At 43.4% G+C, this 21,332-nt stretch overlaps 1 protein-coding gene across 7 annotated transcripts in view; it reads left to right on the forward strand.

Annotated features, from left to right (window-relative positions):
• The window catches only part of frya (furry homolog a (Drosophila)), a 143,235-nt gene that overhangs the window by 23,818 nt on the left and 98,085 nt on the right, over positions 1 to 21,332 (forward strand). For 4 of the 7 annotated variants that reach the window (XR_011980601.1, XM_072691491.1, XM_072691488.1 and 1 more), the window contains exon 2: positions 17,889 to 18,079. Coding sequence is in view for 6 of the 7 variants with exons in the window: in XM_072691488.1 (XP_072547589.1) it covers positions 17,889 to 18,079 (191 nt within the window). In the remaining variant the exon portion in view is untranslated. Of the gene's footprint in view, positions 1 to 5,582; positions 5,699 to 11,646; positions 11,714 to 17,888; positions 18,080 to 21,332 lie in introns of those variants that run through there. The other 3 variants (XM_072691490.1, XM_072691493.1, XM_072691492.1) reach the window with 2 other exon arrangements.

Consider the following 21,332-nt stretch of genomic DNA (forward strand, 5'->3'; position numbering starts at 1 on the left):
ACACTCTTATTGAAATCTCATAAAGGGGATTCCGGGGTTGCTGGGCTCTAATGCTACAGCCCTCAATAAGCGCTTCCTCCATTTATTCGAAGCCCGGTAGGATTTCCGTTCACCTGAGAACAATAGAGAAACCCTCTCTCCTTGCTCTGCAGCACAAATGGCCTGCTCTGCTGCCCGATAAACACCAGCGAGTGCATTATGTAATGAAGGTCAAGTGGTTAACAGCTTGTGGATAGAGAGGGGACTGAGGGGATTACGGCGGCAGCGTCCTGCGCAGGATAGTGCGTCTGCGAATGGGAGGAGGGACTGGAAATCACCCAAACACAGCGGAGATGCAACCAACTGATTCAGAAATCCTTATTATTAGACTTATTATTATGTGTCCTATCAGTGTGATGAAGACACAGGGCTGTCCAGAAACTGCCCATGCCTCCTGGAGAACTCCTGTCCAGTCAGTGGTGTAAACAGCAGGCCAGCAGCAGAGATTTTCACTTTATGCAAGTCAGAGTTGAGTGTCAAGTGTGTCTCTAGGGTGTGAGTCTGAGGCATGAGTCTGAGTCTTTGGTGTGACAGTCCTGAGTTGAATCTCAAGTATTTTGGGTGGAAGTCTTAATTCAGTCTTGAGTTTCCGGAATGTGAGTCTGAGTCTAATCTTGAGTCTTGACATCAAGCCTTGAGAGTGTCTTGAGTCTCTGGTGTGAGAGTCTGAGTTGAGTCTCAGATATTTTGGGTGGAAGTCTTAGTTCCGGCTAAAGACTTTGGGGAATGCAGCTGAGCATTTAAGTCTACAACAATCACAATAAAAGCCACAAAATTCGTCAAGTCTTAATTTACTGGGAAGTGAGTCTTAAGCCCAGTCTTAAGACAAGTCTTGAGTCTCAGAGTTGAGCCTTGAATCTCTGAGGCATGAGTCTGAGTCTTTGAGTCTTTGGTGTCTGAGTTAATTCTCAATCTTGAGTCTCCACATCAAGCCTTGAGTCTTTGCTGTGGAAATCTGAGTTGTGTCTTGAGTCTCTGGTGTGAGAGTCTGAGTTAAGTCTCAGGTATTTTGGGTGGAACATCAAGCATTTTAGTCTACAACAATCACAATAAAAGCCACAATATTTATCAAGTCACTGGGATGTGAGTCTGAGCCCAGTTTTAAGTCTTGGATGTGGAATTTTGAGCTGAGTCTTGAGTCTCTGGAGCGTGAGTCTGAGTCTAATCTTGAGTTTCGACATCAAGCCTTGAGAGTGTCTTGAGTCTCTGGAGCGTGAGTCTGAGTCGAGTCTTAAGTCTCTGGAGCGTGAGTCTGAGTTGAGTCTTGAGATTCTGTGTTGCAAGTCTGAGTCACATTTCAAGACTCATGAGTCTGAGTAAAGACGTCAGTCTTTGGTGTGAAAATTTCAGTCAGATCTTTAGTCGCTGTTGTGTGTAGGTATCTGAGTCTGAGCTTTGAGGCTGTAGTGTATGAGTCTGAGTTGAGCTTTGAGGCTGTGGTGTGTGAATCTGAGTTATGAGGCTGTGGTGTGTGAATCTGAGTTATGAGGCTGTGGTGTATGAATCTGAGTTTCGAGGCTGTGGTGTATGAGTCTGAGTTGAGCTTTGAGGCTGTGGTGTATGAATCCTAGTTGAGCTTTGAGGCTGTGGTGTATGAGTCTGAGTTTTGAGGCTGTGGTTTATGAATCTGAGTTTTGAGGCTGTGGTGTATGAGTCTGAGTTTTGAGGCTGTGGTGTATGAGTCTGAGTTTTGAGGCTGTGGTGTATGAGTCTGAGTTTTGAGCTTTGAGGCTGTGGTGTATGAGTCTGAGCTTTGAGGCTGTGGTGTATGAGTCTGAGTTTTGAGGCTGTGGTGTATGAGTCTGAGTTGAGCTTTGAGGCTGTGGTGTATGAGTCTGAGTTTTGAGGCTGTGGTGTATGAGTCTGAGTTTTGAGCTTTGAGGCTGTGGTGTATGAGTCTGAGTTTTGAGCTTTGAGGCTGTGGTGTATGAGTCTGAGTTTTGAGGCTGTGGTGTATGAGTCTGAGTTGAGCTTTGAGCTTTGAGGCTGTGGTGTATGAGTCTGAGTTTTGAGCTTTGAGGCTGTGGCGTATGAGTCTGAGTTTTGAGGTTGTGGTGTATGAGTCTGAGTTTTAAGCTTTAAGGCTGTGGTGTATGAGTCTGAGTTTTGAGCTTTGAGGCTGTGGTGTATGAGTCTGAGTTTTGAGGTTGTGGTGTATGAATCTGAGTTTTGAGCTTTGAGGCTGTGGTGTATGAGTCTGAGTTTTGAGCTTTGAGGCTGTGGTGTATGAGTCTGAGTTTTGAGCTTTGAGGCTGTGGTGTATGAGTCTGAGTTTTGAGCTTTGAGGCTGTGGTGTATGAGTCTGAGTTTTGAGGTTGTGGTGTATGAATCTGAGTTTTGAGCTTTGAGGCTGTGGTGTATGAGTCTGAGTTTTGAGCTTTGAGGCTGTGGTGTATGAGTCTGAGTTTTGAGCTTTGAGGCTGTGGTTTATGAGTCTGAGTTGAGTCCTGGGGACAGACTAATCTACATTTAAAGCCAGTTATTAAAATTGTATTTGGGAAATTAATTTTGGGACGCCGAATATCAAGCATCTCAGTCCAAAACAATCACAAAATAGACCACAGAACTTTGGTGGGTCTGATTTTTTTTAAGTTGTTGTTTATTAGTTGCAATATTAATTAAGTATTGCAATAGAAAAACATGTGCATAGCAGTTCTCTGTTCAGAAACTATTCCTTGTTTGAGGTCTTACATGGTTCTGCAATTTTCCATAGCTAGCAGGTGCTGATTGTTACAAACAGCATGGAGAAATAAATCAAAATAATAAAAAATTCTAATAACAGAGCTTAGGACTGAGGAGACTAGACACACTTATCACTGATTGGGCAGCATTGATTGGTTATATCTCTCGGGGTCCAGACTGAGAGACTGCTGTCCTTTATTTTTGGACAGTCAGCACTAAACGAAGAACACAGCGAGCAGAAGTGCTGTCACTGGTGTTCTCTTCGCAGCCGGACGTTTCTTTCAGGAGCTCTTGCTGATTGATTGACGTTTGAGTTTACAGCCTTGTTCCCTTTTTGTGATATTGAGTTTTACCATGGCGATGGATGGCACAGGCATGCTGTATCCATGGCAACCCTGCATGCGGTAAATATTTGGGATTCTTGAGGACAGACAGTCAGCTGATTGCTCTCAGAAGCATCAGGAATGAGGCTCATATTGCTGACTGCACGCAAAACAGAAGGTCATGGAAGTTCACAGCTGAAGCTGCTGCTGTGGATCTAATTCTTCAGTTCAGTTCATTGAAACTTGATGGTCTTGTTAGAGCATGTTGTTCTTCGACAGGCTCCAGATCAGTCCTGCTTCATGGTTTTGCTGTTCCTTCCCAAAAAAATATCAGACATTCCCATATGAGTGCATTCCCACTGTACCAGTCAGAATAAAAATAAACCCATGGAATTACATGGACAACTAATAGCATAGGAATACTAATAGCACCCCCTAGTGGAGAATCTTTTGCCTGCTAAACATGAGTGATTAAGTTACAAGTCAAGTCAATGAGGTGTATCACATCTAACAAAGATCACGGCTTGGACTGGCTTGGGAATGCAATTATTTATTTATTTATTTATTTATTTATTTATTTACTTTTTTTCTAACTCACTCTCCAATCCATATTGCTCACGGCATTAGGAGGGTACGGACTGACCCCTGCACAACCAGACTAGGGCTGAAACTAATGATTATTTTAATAATCGATTAATCTGACAATTATTTTTCCGATTGATCGATGAATCGGATTAAAAATACATTTCCATGTCTTTATTGAAAAATAGAACATTGAATAACAGAGCAAATAAGTGCGGACAATAATTAAATAATAATAGATAACATTATTAAATTAAATAAAATTCAATCTAATTTATTTATAAATTAAAAAAATAAATAAAATAAATAAATAAAAAATATTGCTGATGCAAACACTGCACTGTATGGGAGTGAGGAGTGCGGCAGGATGAATTGCCTTTAGTTTGTATGTAGTGTCTTTACTTACACTTAAAACTTGAAGCTTAATCATTAATGGCCACCATTGTGTACAAGTCACATGTTTTTATAAAGCACATTTAAACACTGCTTAAGCGAATTAAACTGATATAAAAGTAACACACATACACACACACACATACACACACACATAGTCTCTCACTGCCCAGTTAACAAGCCAAAAACAGCATAATGTTATCGCACCGTTACGTTTCCTCACTTCAAAGCGGAACAAATCCGGGATACTGTAGTGATTTAAGCCGAACCCTCTTTTCTGCGTCGGTCATGTTTCATTTTTTAAAATATATATTTACTCCTTGATGTTAAACTTATTTTTAAGATCACGCCTCCGCTCCAGCTCACTTCGTTCAACTCGCTCTTATTTAGTTCTTTTTTCCAGCGTAGATGAAGCACCACGGATATGACAAGGCAAGTAACACATAAACCGTGCAACACAACAAATCGATAGTGAAATTCATTGCCAACACTTTTAATAATCGGTTATTACCAATTTTATCGATTCGTTGTTGCAGCCCTAAACCAGACACTGCCTTTTTGCAACGTCACTAGGCAACCAACATGGTCAGATGAAGAGGCTGTGTACCCGTCTCTGATAAATCGGCTGACGGACACCCGTGCCGACACCAGTGATGTGAGTGACGTGATGAAAGAGCTAGGCCAATTGTGCTCTCTCAGGCTCTGTTTGCCGATGGCTGATGGCATGCGTCACACTCAACACTCTCTGGGATACGAACCAGCGATTCTCATAGTGGGTCATAGTGGCAACGCCACTCTCGGAGCCCTGAAGTCCAAAGATGAATCTTAAATGGAAGAGCGAGCATCACACTCTACACTCTCTCTCTCTCTCTCTTTTAGTTCAGATGATCTTAGCAGTAACATGTTTTTGGGATTTGGGAAACTGGACTGCCATAGAGGTTGGATATCCCCAACTCCTCAACTCGTATTGGAGACGGAGCACCAACCATCGGTCCAGAGAGCACAGTTCCACTGCTCCACAGCTCAGTGCTGGGATCGGATTGGCACTGACCGATTCTCAGCCTTCAGAGACTCGGATCGGACTGGGACAACCCTATAACTAGAGCATCAGTCCTGTGTAAACATTCAGTGTTATATCACGGTTCTGATCCATAACCACCGCATGTAAATATTCACTCAGGCCACACATGTCCAGTCAGTCCAGACAGGCTCTGGGCTGATAGTGAGCGTCCCGTTCTGGCCGGAGATGCGAGCAAACAGAGGTTATAATTAACCACGCTGGGATAAGAGGATTTCTCCTCCCCGCTCTAACCCGCCGGCCTACCAGCAGCCTCTCAGCACGGACTGGAAAGCAACCTGCCTCAGAGAGAGCGAGAGAGGGAGAGAGAGAGCCAGAGAGAGAGAGAGAGAGAGAGAGAGAGAGAGAGGGGAGGAGGGGCAGTGTGTGTGTTCTTGGCAGCAGCAGTATTGTTTCGCATCACTGTCGGACAGCAGCAGCGGCAGCGGCACACTCCACCTGCCTGCAGCAGGCAGGAGGGGGAAACACTCGCCTGACCAAAACAACACTGACCACTGACCAGCCGGACTAACTGACCCTCAGCCTGCAGCTATGGCTAGCCAGCAGGACTCGGGCTTCTTCGAGATCAGCATCAAGTCTTTGCTGAAATCCTGGAGTGGCAGTGAGTAACAGCACTGAGTCTTTACAGCTCTCAAACTCAGATATGTAGATCATTAGGACAGTCGTAGGTAGACTGTCGTAGGTAAACACTGTTCAAGCATGTCTTGAAGCATGAAACCTGGGGCTTTCACGAGTATTCTACGGTTTTGTAAATTGTCAAAGCTCTAAATATTGTTGTCTCTGTCACCCAAAAACCTTTTTCATTTCTGACAATAGAACGGACCAATAGAAACGCTCCAAAACGACTTGGAATGAAATCTTTTTACATTGACTTCCATTGAAAGCTACAAAGGTTTTTCCGTCTCTTGTAAAGTTACCGTGTTTGGAGATACAAGGTTGTTGTGTGACAGCGATGATACGCATACGATCTCAGCAGCTCCTTCTGTTGCTATATTTGCTATAATCTGCCCATTTCTAATGACATTAATAGGTATCTATCCATTTATTAGGTCTTAAAAGCTTGTTAGCTTAGACATATGAGACCATTTACATAAATGACGTATATATTAGCTCATATATATAATGATCGCTCTGTCTGTATATACAGTAAACCTTTTATATACACTTTCTTTCAGTTGGACAGGTAATTAGATAGATAAACATATATAGAGATAGACAGACAGATAGACATACATACATACATATACTGTTTGACAGATAGAAAGACAGACAAATACACAGACAGATAAATAGAAAGATTGATAGATAGACAGACAGACATACATACATACATACATAGACTGTCAGACAGATGGAGAGACAGATAGATAGGCAAACAAACAGACAGAAGAACATACATAATTGTATAGATAGACAGACAGATAGACAGCCAAATACACAGACAGATTGATAGATAGATAGACAGATGGACAGATAGATAGATAGACAGACAGATATATAGATAGATAGACAGATAGACAAACAGACAGACAGACAGACAGACAGACAGACAGATAGACAGATAGACAGATAGATAGATAGAAAGACAGATAGACAGACAGACAGACAGATAGATAGACAGACAGACAGACAGATATATAGATAGACAGACAGACAGATATATAGATAGACAGACAGACAGATAGAGATAGACAGACAGACAGACAGACAGACAGACAGACAGCTCCAGAATGATTTGGAATAAAATCTTGTTACAGTGACTTCCCCTGAAAGTAAAGTTTTTTCTACTCCTGTGAAGCTTTTGGAGATATGAGGGTTTTGCGTGTATTTGAAAAAACTATAAACATGTACAGAAGCTGCTTATTGGACACATAAACAGCACTAACCCTCAGTCATAGCCAGATATTTAAATCAATATTATATGTGGTCAGAAAAGCACTATACAGAGCTCACTGCAGACCACCATCAACCCAAACAGTGCAGCTCAGTCTGAAGAGGGTCCTGCTGCTCCAGCTCCTCCGACTCTGCTCCAGTCTGTGTGGGACGAGTTGTGTGTCTTTTGTGTGTTTCTTTTTCTTTTTCAGTGTCATTGGGGTCTTGTGCTCTCTTGACCCCCAGCTCCGCTGCGCTCCGTATCTCCTGTGTTCTGCGGGACAGGGATAGATTTTTAAATAGCTCCTGTTCCATTCAGGGACTCGGCTAATAGGATTAGAGACGGTTGGGCTTTATTGCTGTGCGTTCTGAGCCTCTGCTGTGTGGGACGGGATGCTTATATCATACTTTTTGGTGAGCAGTTCTGTAATGAGCATATGCAGAGAGTCTCAAGAAGGAAAAGGGGATTGATAAAAAAAAGCTTGTAAAGAAGTTACATAACGAGAGAGTTTTACCCTGTTTACTGTCTGTCTGTACATCTGTCTGTCTATCGGTCTAACTATATTTCTCTCTATGTCTGTCTGTCTATATAAATATCTGTCTATCCATCTATCTATCTATCCATCCATCCATCCATCCATCCATCTCCCTACCTGTCTGTCTGTCTGTCTGTCTGTCTCTCTGTCTGTCTATCTATCTATCTATCTATCTATCTATCTATCTATCTATCTGTCTTTCTGTCTGTCTGTCTGTCTGTCTGTCTATCTATCTGTCTGTCTGTCTGTCTGTCTGTCTGTCTATCTATCTATCTATCTATCTATCTAGCCTTCTGTCTGTCCATCTATCTATCTGTCTCTCTGTCTGTCCAGCCATCCGTCCGTCCGTCCATCCATCCAACCATCCATCTTTCTATCTGTCTGTCTGTGTGTCTTGTCGATCTATCTATCTATCTATCTATCTATCTATCTATCTATCTATCTACAATAACTTTTTAGAACGTTCTTCAGGGAACCAACGGTGGTTCCTCTATGAAATTACTTCAAATAACCCTTTAAGGCTCCTCTAGTTTTAATAAAGTATATATATATAGTGTGTAAGAGCGGTGTTAGTATCTGCATATATCTTTATGATCAGTGTTTTGGACTCGCCTGCAGTGAACGGATCCGTGGCCGACATGTTTTGTGGATATTGCTTTGTAATTCTCTGCTGCTGTAGGGACACAGAGTGCTCCAGACAGCAGCATGCATCAGCCTGCTCACCAGCCTCTCCCTCCTCCAATCGGCTGCAAGGGATGGTCAGCCCTCAGCCAATCAGGATTCGGTAGGCACTGTGGAACTTGTTGAGCGCTCTCCTGCTGCTGTCTGACGCTGACCCAGAAACAGAACAAGTCCCTCTGTTTCTGCAGCGCTGCTCTGCTGCACAGTTCCAGCCTGCCTCCAGTCTTTAGCTGAAAAAGGCCTGATGTTCGGGTGCAGCTGGTGAAGCTGGCTTCTCTTATTGTTACCACCCGTGAGAATCAGAGGCAGTTATCATATGAGCTGCTGGTGTAGAAACATGCATGTATCAGCATTTCTATCTTATATCTTATATTTTCTGCTTCTGAAGAACTGCTTAAGAGCTCCTAGGCCCTTTGAGTTGTTATGGTCTGTACAGGACTGTTGCCTTAATGAAATAACCCTTAAACAACCATTTTAAGGGCCTATACACACACAAGCTTCATATCCAGGGCTGATGACGGTAGCATGGTGGGAAATCCCTTCTAAAAAAGGTTCTTTGGGGACTAGTTTGCTGTGCAACACCCTGTATGGCTGTACAGCCATGTAAAAATGCTTATTATATTTATACATCTGGACATTTGCCCCTCATTTAACCACTATTAGGAGATAGAGGCAGTATGACTAATCACATACAGCTGAGGTAATTAAATCTAATAAAAAAAATTCTAATTAATAGAAATGCAATTTTAAGTTTAGAGATCCTTTGCTAATAGCTGGTATTTCCCCCCTTGGCTAAAATATATTGAGTTAGACATTTCCTGTCACAATCTGCCAGTCTCGGACATCAACCGGGAGAAAGCGTGTCCCACTCCTCCATGCAGAAATCTCTCAGCTGTGTGGCCACCTCCATGCTTCACAGTGGATATGGGTTCTCGTGCTCAAGTGCTATGTCTGGTTTACGCCCAGGGCCGGCCCAAGCCTTAATGGGGCCCTAAGCAGAATTTCATTTGGGGCCCCCCACACCACCACCTCAGCGCCAGATGCTTCATCATTCCATTGGCTACACTGTGTGTGTAACGCACCCACTATCATTAGCATTTTTTGTAATTAGCTTACATTTATTGTCTTTAACTTTACAGGGGGAGCAAACTCACTAAAATGCAGCCAATCGCAGGAATTTATTAACCTAGTATTGGTGGGCCAACTATGAAAATAAATTAATAATAATTGTATCATGGTGCTCTTGGGGGCCCCCTGGAGGCGGTGGGGCTCTAATCGGGTGCGTAATTTAAGTAGGCCTTGGGCCGGCTCTGTTTACACCAAATTGTGTCCAAGTCATTGAACTTTGGACTCATTTGTCCAAAGCTCATTGTTCCGGATGTCCTGGTCTTGGTCTAGGTGTTCTCTGGAGGACTTTAGTCTTCCTCTGATGTTTATTTTTTTTTTTAGGCTAATATTGGATAGGTGTTGTGGAGGCAGGTGGTTTTAATGCCGTGGCTGGTAGGTGTTAGTTTCCATTACTTGTTGGCAATGTTAGCTTCGTAGCTCCAGTCCAAAACTGAGAAAGGGAACTTCAGAAACCCAACATTTCTCAGCTGATTGAGTATTTTTGTGGTAAAAATGGGAAATGATGTGGATTAGGGTTTTTTGCAGAGCTGCTCTTTTAGGAGAGTGCTGTATCTCTGTAGCCCCAGATGATCTCCCTGTTTCACGCTGCTTTTCTCTGAATCGGGCAGACCACTAAAACATTTTGCAATATTTTTCAGCCTGACGCTTTAATCCCTCCATTTTAGACGGAGCTATAATCTCTCTCTCTCTCTCTCTCTATCTCTCTCGTTCAAGAAGTCAAATGGGTGAAAAACAGTCTACGCCAAAATGGAATAGGCTTGTATGTGGGTGTGTGAAGGGTGTTTTTACCACAGGCTCAGTGGTTTGGTGCCTGAAGGCCCGAAGGCCTGAAGGTGGAACAATGGCCGTGTTTTCTTCCTGCCGGAGATCTTCAGGGCTTTCATTTGTCTGTTTTCAGCAACTTCTCAGCTCTTCATTAGCACCTTACTCTGTTACCGGGCTCATAATGGACGCTTGTGGATGTTGTGGAAAAGAGACTCATGTTTATGTGTGTGTGTGTGTGTGTGTGTGTGTGTGTGTGTGTGTGTGTGATCTTGCTCTCCTGCTGGATGAAGGACATCTGCAGTTAGAGTTAACAGAGATGCCAATTGTTCTCTAGAATCTCGGGTTTTCTTGTGGTGAGTTCTCACCCACCCAACACACACACACACACACACACAGAGGTCAATCTCAGAGCTGCAAAAATGTAATTTTAATATTTGATCATTTTATCATAATTAATTAATAGCATTTTTTCACTTACAGTGAATCAGTAAAAGTTCTTCGACTACGAGGACTATATCTATCATCCTGGGTCAGTGGAGAGGTACCCAGCTGGTCACTAATGTCCACAGACGTTGTTATCTGGTTGAATGTAGGTTGTGACGTCAGGTGAGCAAAATTCAATGTCAGAACAATGTTTTCTGCCAACGTCAGTCTGACTTAGAAAGGTGACGGCTGCTGATGTTGATATTTCGTTGTTTTTAAGTTAGAACGTCTTCCAAACGTCACATGCCAACATCGTATGAACGAAAGTGACCAGCATTTAGTTGTGTGGGAGGCATGGAGTTCAAATCCCAATGTCTGCTAAACTTTAGAGTGTTAATTCTGCTAATTCTGATTGTGAAAATGGGCTCTTTGATGCCTTGATGGGTTTGAAAAAAGAAACTTGAGGCCAAAAATGTCTCTCAAATCTGTCGATGTCTGTGTCCGTTCACCAGCAACATGAACAACTTTGATTGGTATGATTCTCTAGAGTTGAGCTGTTCACTCGAACCACTTTAAATGACTGTTTGCATCTTAACCAGTTGATTCTGCCGAGATGTAGAGTCCTAGACGAGGCCTGTTCACAGTGCAGGAGGGTTTTTTTAAAGGATGTTTTTCCCATGCCTGCACTTTGGTCCCTGAAGCCGGAAGCTATGATAACACAACATGGTTTGTTTGATTTTGTGTGTATGTGTGTGTGTGTGTGTGTGTGTGATTTTGTGTGTGTGTTAAACAGTGCTGTTACTCAGGCTGTTCGGTGGTCCTCTGGGAGCAGCTCTTTCTAAGAGTCTCTTCACTGAATGCTGATGTAATGCTCAGTTTGAGTCAGCCTCTTGTTTGCAGAATCACATGTAGCTGGTGTCTCAGGCTGGTGTAGTCATCCACACACACACACACAGACACACATACACACACAAATGCAGGATATTTTACACACATTAACTTACCCTATACCCACAGCTTTTCAAAGCTGGTCTGAACAACGGCTCTGCACTGCTCTCCCTGTTCCCAGATCCATGGTGGACGTTACTGAGGTGGCCCTGAGATTTCAGCCCTCATTAGTTGGGCCACTACTCGTCCTGCGCCCTGCGCCCTGTGCCCGGCGTCTCTGAACTGCTAGCAACAACACAGCCATAGAAAGACTGCAAATGGTGGTAAAAGCAGAGTTAAATCTCTATAGACTGCTTGTTTCAGTGCTGATCCTCTAAAGGTTTTTTGCAGAACTGTAGTGGATGGAAACGCCACTTATTAGCCTTTTTCAGCCTGAATTTAGTAACTGTGCAGGAGATTTGTGATGTGATGATGCATTTGAATGGAAACCCAGCTAAAGTTAAGTAGTTCATTTTAGAGCATTTCTATTGGTCCGTCCATCATAAACATTCATTGGAAACAATTAACAACAATAATTGTTAGATTTAGATTATGTCAAAATGTAAAAAACAAATTGGAGATACAAGATTTTTGCATGAAAGCTGCAATATTATAGGCCTTTATAGACCTTTCTCCAGTCCAGTGTTGAAGGTACACTGCCTGGACAAAAGTATTGGGACATACACCTCTTAATCATTTAAATTCCGATGTTTGATTCAGTACTAATTCCATCACAGGTGTATAAAATCAAGCCTCTAGCCATGCAGTCTTTCTGCCTTTCTGACACACATCAGTGAAAGAATCAGTGGTTCTGAAGAGCTCACTGAACTCCAGCGTGGTTCTGTATGTAATAGGAGACACCGCTGCACCAACAACAACAAGTCAGCTGGTGAAATTTAGTCCGTCCCTCCTAGATCTTCCTCCATCAGCTGTGAGTGGTGTTATTATTGAACAGTGGAAGAGTTTAGGAGGAACAGCTCACAGAAAGCAGCTCAGTGTCCACCGAGTGTCTGTCAGACCACGTAAAGTTACAGAGCGGGGTCAGGGCCGAGTGCTGAGCTCAGAGCAGAGTGCAGAAAAGCCTCCAACTGACTCAATAACTGCAGCAGAGCTTCAGACCTGCTGCTGCTGGTAGAGCTTAGAGCAATGGAGGACCAGCTCTATATTAATAATGCCTATGGGTTTAATGTGTAGGTGTCCCAATACTTTTGTCCATATAGTAAGTGTGTGTTGCGTCGTTGTTGAAGACTGTACTGCTCTCATAAGCATTTCCTAGAATATAATTGTGTAATGGTGTTGCTCTGTACGCTGGCAGAGGCTGAATAGTTTATCTGGCATCTGTGTGTGAATGTCTGTGTGTGTGTGAGTGTGTGTGTGTGTGTGTGTGAGTGTGTGTGTGTGTGTTATAGGGAGGTGTTTACACTGCTGGTGGGAGGTGGTGGGCTGGGTTGATCTGTCAGTATAGTGTGTACCCAGTGTTAAATATAGCCACGCTGCTATGCCGCTGCAGCATGTCAGTCCTCCACACTTGCCCGGGCCTCCTGCTAAAAATTCCAACCTGACCTTCACTCCTGGAAGCCAGGGAGTGATCGCACTCGCACAGAGAGTCTTTCAGCGGGGCCAAGCGCTCGAAAACAAGCAGGAGTGGATTCCAGATTATTCCCAGTGACTTGGTGGACTACTGCAGAGCTGCACTGAGCGCTTAGAGCGATGGAGGTCGCGTCTGTGGGCAGTAGACCCGGTGGTCACTGTAGGAATGGTTAATAAAGGACGTGTGAATAGCAGCAAAGCATGGATACTGTACACCGCTGCCCGACCATGGACGGCACGGCCGTGTGCTGGAGCAAGGCGAGTGTGGTCAGCTTCATCAAGGGCCTGGGTATGTGTTGAGATAATGAGGTTTACTCCATCATTATGGCTCCAGCATTGATACTTTGGCTATGTGTGTATATATATATATATATATACACACAATTTGATGGTACCAGCCTCTCTGTGCAATATTGAAACCTTTCTTGATGATTGGATCAATAGAAATAGTCAAATTACTTGGAATTTAAATATTATTCTATTAAAATACTTTCGAGGAAGATGCAAGGTTTTGTCATGACAATGCAATGTAATGTGTAGGACTGGAACATAGACTCATATGCATTACCCAGATACACTAGATATGTCCATTGCTGATGCAGATGTGCAAATGCACACACACAGCTTGTCTAGTCCCTGTAGAGAAGTACTGCCAATACAGTAGTAAGCATGAACCTATTGGCACCATGCTGCCTAATGCTAGTCGTGGGCTAGAGGGGTATAAAGCCCCCCAGCATTGAGCTGTGAAGCAGTAGAGGAACTGTGTTCTCTGGAATGATGGATGGTGGAGCTCCATCCAGTATTTTTGGGATGAGTTGGGGAGTTGGGGATGAATGCAATCAGATCCTCACAGCAATGATCCAACGATGAAGTAGCACAGAGGGTTAACGCGTATCATCAGTCCTGCAGTGGACTGTTGATTTTACCTGAACAAACTTCTGATCTATACCTGTGGGTTCATACTGAGACGTGACAGATATGAACATTCTGTTATTGATAGCAATATTCTAACATTCTGATAACATTGGACTATTATTATTATTATTATTATTATTATATTAGACTTTTTATACAGCAGTAATTTTAGTTCAGTTTGATTGTGTAGACACTTGTTTACTATTTAAATTTGATATATATGTTTTAGTTTGTTTTAAAAATAATCAGCTGTGAGCAATAAATTCCTGATTCGAATACGATACAAAATTCATTATACGCAGTCATATCAGAATATTATGACCCACCTACCTAATAGTGGGAACAAGCTTTGGCTCGGATGACACTACGAGACATTGTGGCATGGACTGTATTACGGGAGGGCAGGTGCTCTATTATAGAGGTCAGCTGAGGTCAGCTGATACGATTGCTCTGTGCCACACGCCGGAGTCGTTCTTCCACTCTGGCATCTATGGCCTGTGAGGCACCACTGTTATGTTATGCTGTTATGCAAATTCTCCGTTCACTAGGTGACCGTGGTTTGCAACGCCAAATGCACCATATCACCTAAAGATGAGGTTGTGACAACATGGTTGAGAAAACATAAACAGTACAACCTTTGGACAACATTGCAGCAACATTGTAAGAAAGTAGACGATGCTGTGACAGCTGGGAAACCCTGAACCCAAACCAGGGGTGGTCATAATGTTCTGAGACCTGTGTGTGTGTAAATGTGCTGTATATGCAAAGTCTTATTTAACTTCTGTTTTTAAATAATTGGTCAGAGGGTCAAAATAAACAGTCCAGTATTGAAAGTATGAAAGTTTTATGGTGATTATTTGATGGTTTAGGCTTTAAGGACCCACCAAAGGTTGGTTTCCTGGACTCGGATTGAATCTAGTCTTGGACTGGATTGAGTGTTAATGGTCAGAAACTGGTCGGAAATGGTTTTAGTTTATTATCAGTTTAGTGAATTAAGCTCAAACAGCTGAAACAGTCTTAACTAATTTAAATATTGTAGCACTGGGGGCGGAGTTGGCAGTGGAGCTTGGATTTCTCTGCTATTTTGGTTTCTGTAAGTTCTCTGTAAGTACTCTGACCTGTGTCATTTTTCATCAGTTAAAAAAGCTGACTTGTTTTATTAGTAATATTTTCACTAATACCGATAAACCCACAGATTGCTCGTCAATGTTATCGGCCAGCTGATATATCAGTCAGGCCCTGTTTTATACGCCTTTGGTTCTGTAGCCCCTGTATGTGTGAGAGTGTGTGTATGAGGGAGTGTGTGAGGGAGTGTGTGAGGGAGTGGATATGTTGCTGGAACATTATAAGGACTTGATATCCAGCCAAATCTTACATACTGCTTTAATACCTTAGTGCAGTGCAGCCTAATGCGTGTCCTGATTCAGTTATGGCTCAGGGTGTATCTCTAAGTGTGTATTCCTGATGCTCGGAGTGTGTCTAGTTATTGGTCTGCTGCGTCATCTTCCACGGATAAAAAGCAAGCATTTATTAGTGTTGTTCCTTCCCCAAAAGCCTTTCTGTGGCTGCTGTCACTGTGATGCAGTATTTATGAGCTGAACTATTTGAGGCACAGAGTCATACATTAAACAGCAGATGCTGAGTGAATCTGCCATTTGCATTGTGCACCAGCCCACCCTACTTAGACCAGTCACAGACCAGTCACAGACCGCTCTTTACTGGAGTTTTCAATCAAAACAGCCATTAAGTGCAGGTTCTTTATTTATTTGTTCTGGAGATACAATGTATGGACAAAAGTATTGGGACACACCTCTTAATCATCAAACTCAGATGTTTCAACCAGTCCCATTGCCACAGGTATATACAATCAAGCCCCTCGCCATGCAGTCTGCCTTTCCACACATGAATGGGAGCAACAAGTCAACTCAACTGGTAAAATGTCCTCCCTCCTAGATCTTCCTCCATCAGCTGTGAGTGGTGTTATTATTGAACAGTGGAAGAGTTTAGGAGGAACAGCTCACAGAGAGCAGCTCAGTGTCCACCGAGTGTCTGTCAGACCACGTAAAGTTACAGAGCGGGGTCAGGGCCGAGTGCTGAGCTCAGAGCAGAGTGCAGAAAAGCCTCCAACTGACTCAATAACTGCAGCAGAGCTCCAGACCTGCTGCTGCTGGTAGAGCTTAGAGTGAAGGAGGACCAGCTCCATATTAATAATGCCTATGGATTTAGAATGGGACATCCGAAAAGCTCCTGTAGGTGAAATGTAGAGGTGTCCCAATACCCAAAACTGAAGAGAATCCAAATCCAAGCTCCACTTTTTCTTCACAGACTCAACGCTGTGGGTCTGAAAGCAAACAGACACAGCAGAGGAACATCAGCTCTAAACGCCTGAGATATGGAGGACAGGGTTGTGGACTTATGAGTGTAAATCGGAGATCTCTGGAAGTAACAGAAGGCAGTGTTTACAAGCCACTGAGCAAAACTCTTTAAGCCTTCAGCCATCATTCAAGCATGATGAGGGATCAGTGCAAGTCTGAGGATGAGCAGCACCATGGAAAGGTGGATTTCGATTGAGTGCTGTTCAGTATTACCAAATTTTAATATTTCATGCAATCCCCTCTGGACATATCTGAATTAGAATAAATCAATTCTACAGCAAGATACGACCCCATGCGTTTAGCCGAGAAGATCAGGACATATCAAACTAAGAAGCTGCCTGTGTTCTCAGAACACTGAACTCATCAACCCAGACCTCACTCCAGACCTGAGCACTACTGAGTGTTTGGGATGGTGAGAAGCAGAGACTTCTAAGACTGAACAGGATGGAAACACTAAACACTGATAAACGTCTGATATCGGATTAAGTTGTTATGGTTTCGGTGGAATTTCCTGTTATATATACTTTCTGGACAAAAGTATTTGGACACCTGTTTATTCATGATTTCCTTCCATCCTATTCATGAATCAAGGATATTATTCCCTGTCCAGGGAAGAAGGCTTTCCACTAGATTGTGGAGGAGCATTGCTGGAGGATTTGATTGATTGCATTCAGCGACAAAAGCGTTAGTGAGGTCAGGATGTTGGATGATGATCACCACCTCACCTCGCCATCCCCAACTCCCCAACTCCTCCCAAAAGTATTAGATGCGGCACCATCCATCATTCCATCTGCTCCACAGCTCAATGCTGGCAGGTTTTACACCCCTCTAGCCCACGCCTGGCATTTGCACATATTTGTCAGGGATGGGTGCAGCTTGAAGTAGCTGAAGGGGTGTCCACAAACATTTAGACATACAGTGTAGATGTTTTCTCTGTTCTTTTCCAGCGCTGGAAAAATGCCAATGACTTGTATTTAATGCCTGAAAATATAGAGAAGGGTGGTCTCTGGCTTGTTTACAGTGCAGAACAAAGACATGCTGTATTTATACAAAATATTTTCAGTGTATCCAACATTTAACGCAGTTAATGAAGCTGTGTCCTCCTCTTCTGTCTCTCTAGTACACTGAATGTGTCTTCACTGTTTGAGAGAATGGGCTTTTTTTGCCTTACAGGGTAATGATGTCATGTTTCAGTGGCAGAATGGGAACAGTCTGGGTGTTTCACTTCCGTTTGTCTGTGCTGAGATAAGAGCAGCTGATGCACTGAGGCGAGAGAGAGAGAACGAGAGACTTGCTTTGAACTTCGGAAATGACCTAATGTCTGATACTCTGGGCTGAGCATCAGATTTTCAGAGCTCATAGTTTCTAAGAAGCACATTTTATTCTATCACTTCAGTGACCTAACTGCAGAACTGCGAGAGCGTCGGCACTGCAGTGTGTTTTTCCTTTCGTGTCTCAAATGAATACTGAGATCAGCTGCACTCCACCCATTCGCCAAAATCCCCAAGTTCCCCATGCAAGACGTCTGGAAGGCCAAACCCACCTTTTAACCAGCATGTATTTGTCTTCTCTTTGGCAGCCTCTCCTGGATACAGTAAGCCTCCAGTGGTCCCGGTGTGCTGCTCCCAGGGTGAGAAAGGACCACCAGCCATGATGCCCATAAGCGTGGACCCCGAGAGCCGGCCGGGCGAGTACGTCCTCAAGAGCCTCTTCGCCAACTTCACCACACACTCTGAGCGCAAGATACGGATAGTCATGGCTGAACCACTGGTGAGTATAGCTTGGGCTTACTGGCCATTATATTAGAAACCTTACCTTACTGTGTAGCTCCACCTTGCCGAGGGGGAAGGTTAACCATCTTATTGTCCAGTGGCCTCCTAATCCCATCCTGAAGAAACCCAACTCCCAAATCCCAAATCTAACACATTACATTCAGCCAACCTTAGGTGAATCAGGTGGACTGGGTTAGGATTGCATCCAAAGGGTTGGCCTATGGCTAGGTAGGTCTTCAGGAGCAGGGCTCTACCACTGCTCTAGCTCTCAATCAGAGATCAGCTTCTGACCATAGTGCTGGTCTTGGCTAAATGTTAGTTACCAGAAAACTCTTAGATGAAAAGAAGCCTTCAAAGACTGTAACTCTCAGTCACTGGGAAACCAGTTGGTATGGCTTTTCAGGTGAAGTTACATAGGTTTACAGTCTATATAGAGGCCTGACAAAGAGCTTTTCTGCAATAAGGCCAATGTGCAAAGTCAAATGAGCACAGATGTCCACTGCATTCCACTGCTTGGCCAATAGGATGCCCTACACTGGTCATATGTTGCTTATTTACATTATATGAAATGAAGTCTTTCACAGAAACGGGAATATCTGCCAGTGGTTAGAAGTTGTTGAAAGTGAAACAGGATGATGCTATGCTCATATCAGTCAGCAATTTATTTGAAGCCATGTTCTCATCGTGACTGCTTCCTCCGGTAGTGGCGAGCAAAATAGGAAATAAGGTCATCTGCATTTCCTCATGCTGAGAGCAGTAGCAGTGGCCGTAGGGTCAAGGGGAAGTTGGCCCATCTCAGAAAATTCACAACACTGAGATTTTGAGCATTACTTCAGGAGAAGGTGGTAGGGCTCAGTAATTCCAAATATGGTAGATCAGACAATATGACCTTTTAGTTGTTGGCTTATGTTGTGCTAGGGTGAGGGTGAATGGGCAGGGCTAAAAAGACCAACCAGCCAGCCAGCCGCATCATTGGTCACTGGTCATCATTCATATCAGCTAAAGGACACACACTGGAAAGCATTGCACTGAATGATGGGGGAGAGGGAGGGCCATCCCACCCAGCCAAAGAAAGCTAGGTCAGCTATGCTCTCTGGGACTTCTGACGACTCTTGGCTAAGGCATCACCGGGGGATTCGAACCAGTGATCTCTGGATGATATGGCCAATGTTGAGCTGAAATATATGAAATATGAATATGTGAAATATGAGAGGTAAAATATAATATTTGTGTTTTATCTTGATGATTTTAGATGGAAGGTGCAAAATTTAAGCCGTGTGTCATCTTCCCTGGCTGTTTGTGGTCTGCTTTTGGCTTTAATGTGACACAGTTAATGCTCTGATTAATAATGTGCTCTGAAAACAATCATTAAAAACAATGATAATTCATTTTTGGACACTGCATGCCATGGTCCAATGTGTGGTGGCCTTTACTTACAACCGCCACATTACAGCTAAGAGCGTATTTACCTTGTACTCTAAAGCTGCCATCTTGAAAACACAAGTACTTATGAACGATACAATGATATGTAAAGATCCACCCCCCCTGCACTCGGTAGGCCCAAACCACACTTAGCCCATTCCACTATGGTGGCCCACCAACCCAGCAGCTCAAATGACCGCTCAAGTGACCGCTGGCTACAGTGAGGTATGGAGCACGGACCTGCCAGGAATGTGAGATAAAGCCAAGGCACAAAAACAGATGTCTGACAGAATCGAGTTGAGGTGAGAGGAGGTCAGGGAATTGGCTCGGCTGTGGCAGCTGTTCCGGCGAGGTAAGCAAGCGCCAGCTATGGGCACTGCCCACCTGTTCTGCTCAGCTTAAGGATAAAGTCACGCGAACTGTAAGTGAGTTCGCCTTTTCTGCTCTGACCCAAACCCAGTGTAGCTTTAGAACTGGCAGTGTGGCCATTACAGTGATCTCAATGATCTCAGTGAGACACTGTGAAGTCCTACCATGATCCCAAAGCTATTGTGAAGACCCAGCACTACCTCAAAGCTCTTGTGATGATCACAACTCCACCTCATCATCCCCAACTCCCCAGCTCAGCCAAAAAGTATTGGATGGAGCATCAACCATCATTCCAGAGAACACAGTTCTTCCACTGCTCCACAGCTCAATGCTGGGGGGCTTTATACCCCTCTAGCCCACGCCTGGCATTAGGCAGCAGGATGCTAATAGGTTTGTGTTTATCTGCTCCAGAGAGTCCTATTGCCAGTACTTTTCAGCAGTGCCCAGCTGTGTCAGCAATGGGTGCAACTTAAAATAGCTAAATGCATTCATTAGAAGGGGTGTCCACAAACATTTGGACATATAGTGTATGTTAGGTCGCTCTGTTGTGTACACAGCAAATTGTGTTTTTCCTTAAACAGTTACTTTATTATTCATGAAAGATTCACTCTGATCTGGTCAGAAGGTCAGGTCAATCTCAGAGTCAGTCTCAGGTGTCAACGTTCATTATTTCGGAGGCGGACTAAAAGGCTATTTACGGCCTAGCTAGTAGCTTTGTTTGTTGTCAGTAATTCTGTCTCTGCAGCTATTGCTCATTTATTTATCAGGGACAACTTTTAGCCAACTGGCTAATTTTTTACTAAGGCTAAAATCACTGGTGTGGTTGGTGTGGCTCAACAGATGACACCACTATCTGCCAGTGAGCTACCACATCATAAGGGTTCGATTCCCAGTCTGGGTGACTATGCTGCGCTACACTAATAAGAGTCTTTGGGCAAGACTCCTAACACTACATTGGCCCTCCTCTGTAATACGAGTAACCTTGTAAGTCGCTCTGGATAAGAGTGTCAGCTAAATGCTATGAATGCTATAAATGTAAATGTAAAATGTTATTATCTCAGACACTTAACGAGTTACATGCAAGTGGAAGTTTAAATAACAGCTTGGACTTGTGGAATCCTTACTGGTGCTAAGTAGAACGACTTTATGAAAGATTTTATGAAGAACCCTTTACAATACATTTACATTTATGAAGGCCTTTAGCAGACACTCTTATCCAGAGTGACTTACGAAAGTGTATCACTGCTCATTTAGAAAATAGCCTTAGCTAGTTTGTATCAGCTAGAGTTCAAAAGATCCCTCTAAGCTTAGATACTACTAAATACAGAAGTCAGTGTAGTGACGACAATACTCAACACTACAGTACACTTCACCCAAGTACTCTCAGAAGAGATGGGTAGGACAGAGAGTACAATAAAAAAAAAATAATAATAAATTATAATAATAGAACTCATTAGAAT

This window comes from Salminus brasiliensis, chromosome 11 (assembly GCF_030463535.1).
Source record: "Salminus brasiliensis chromosome 11, fSalBra1.hap2, whole genome shotgun sequence".
NCBI classification, from domain to species: domain Eukaryota; kingdom Metazoa; phylum Chordata; class Actinopteri; order Characiformes; family Bryconidae; genus Salminus; species Salminus brasiliensis.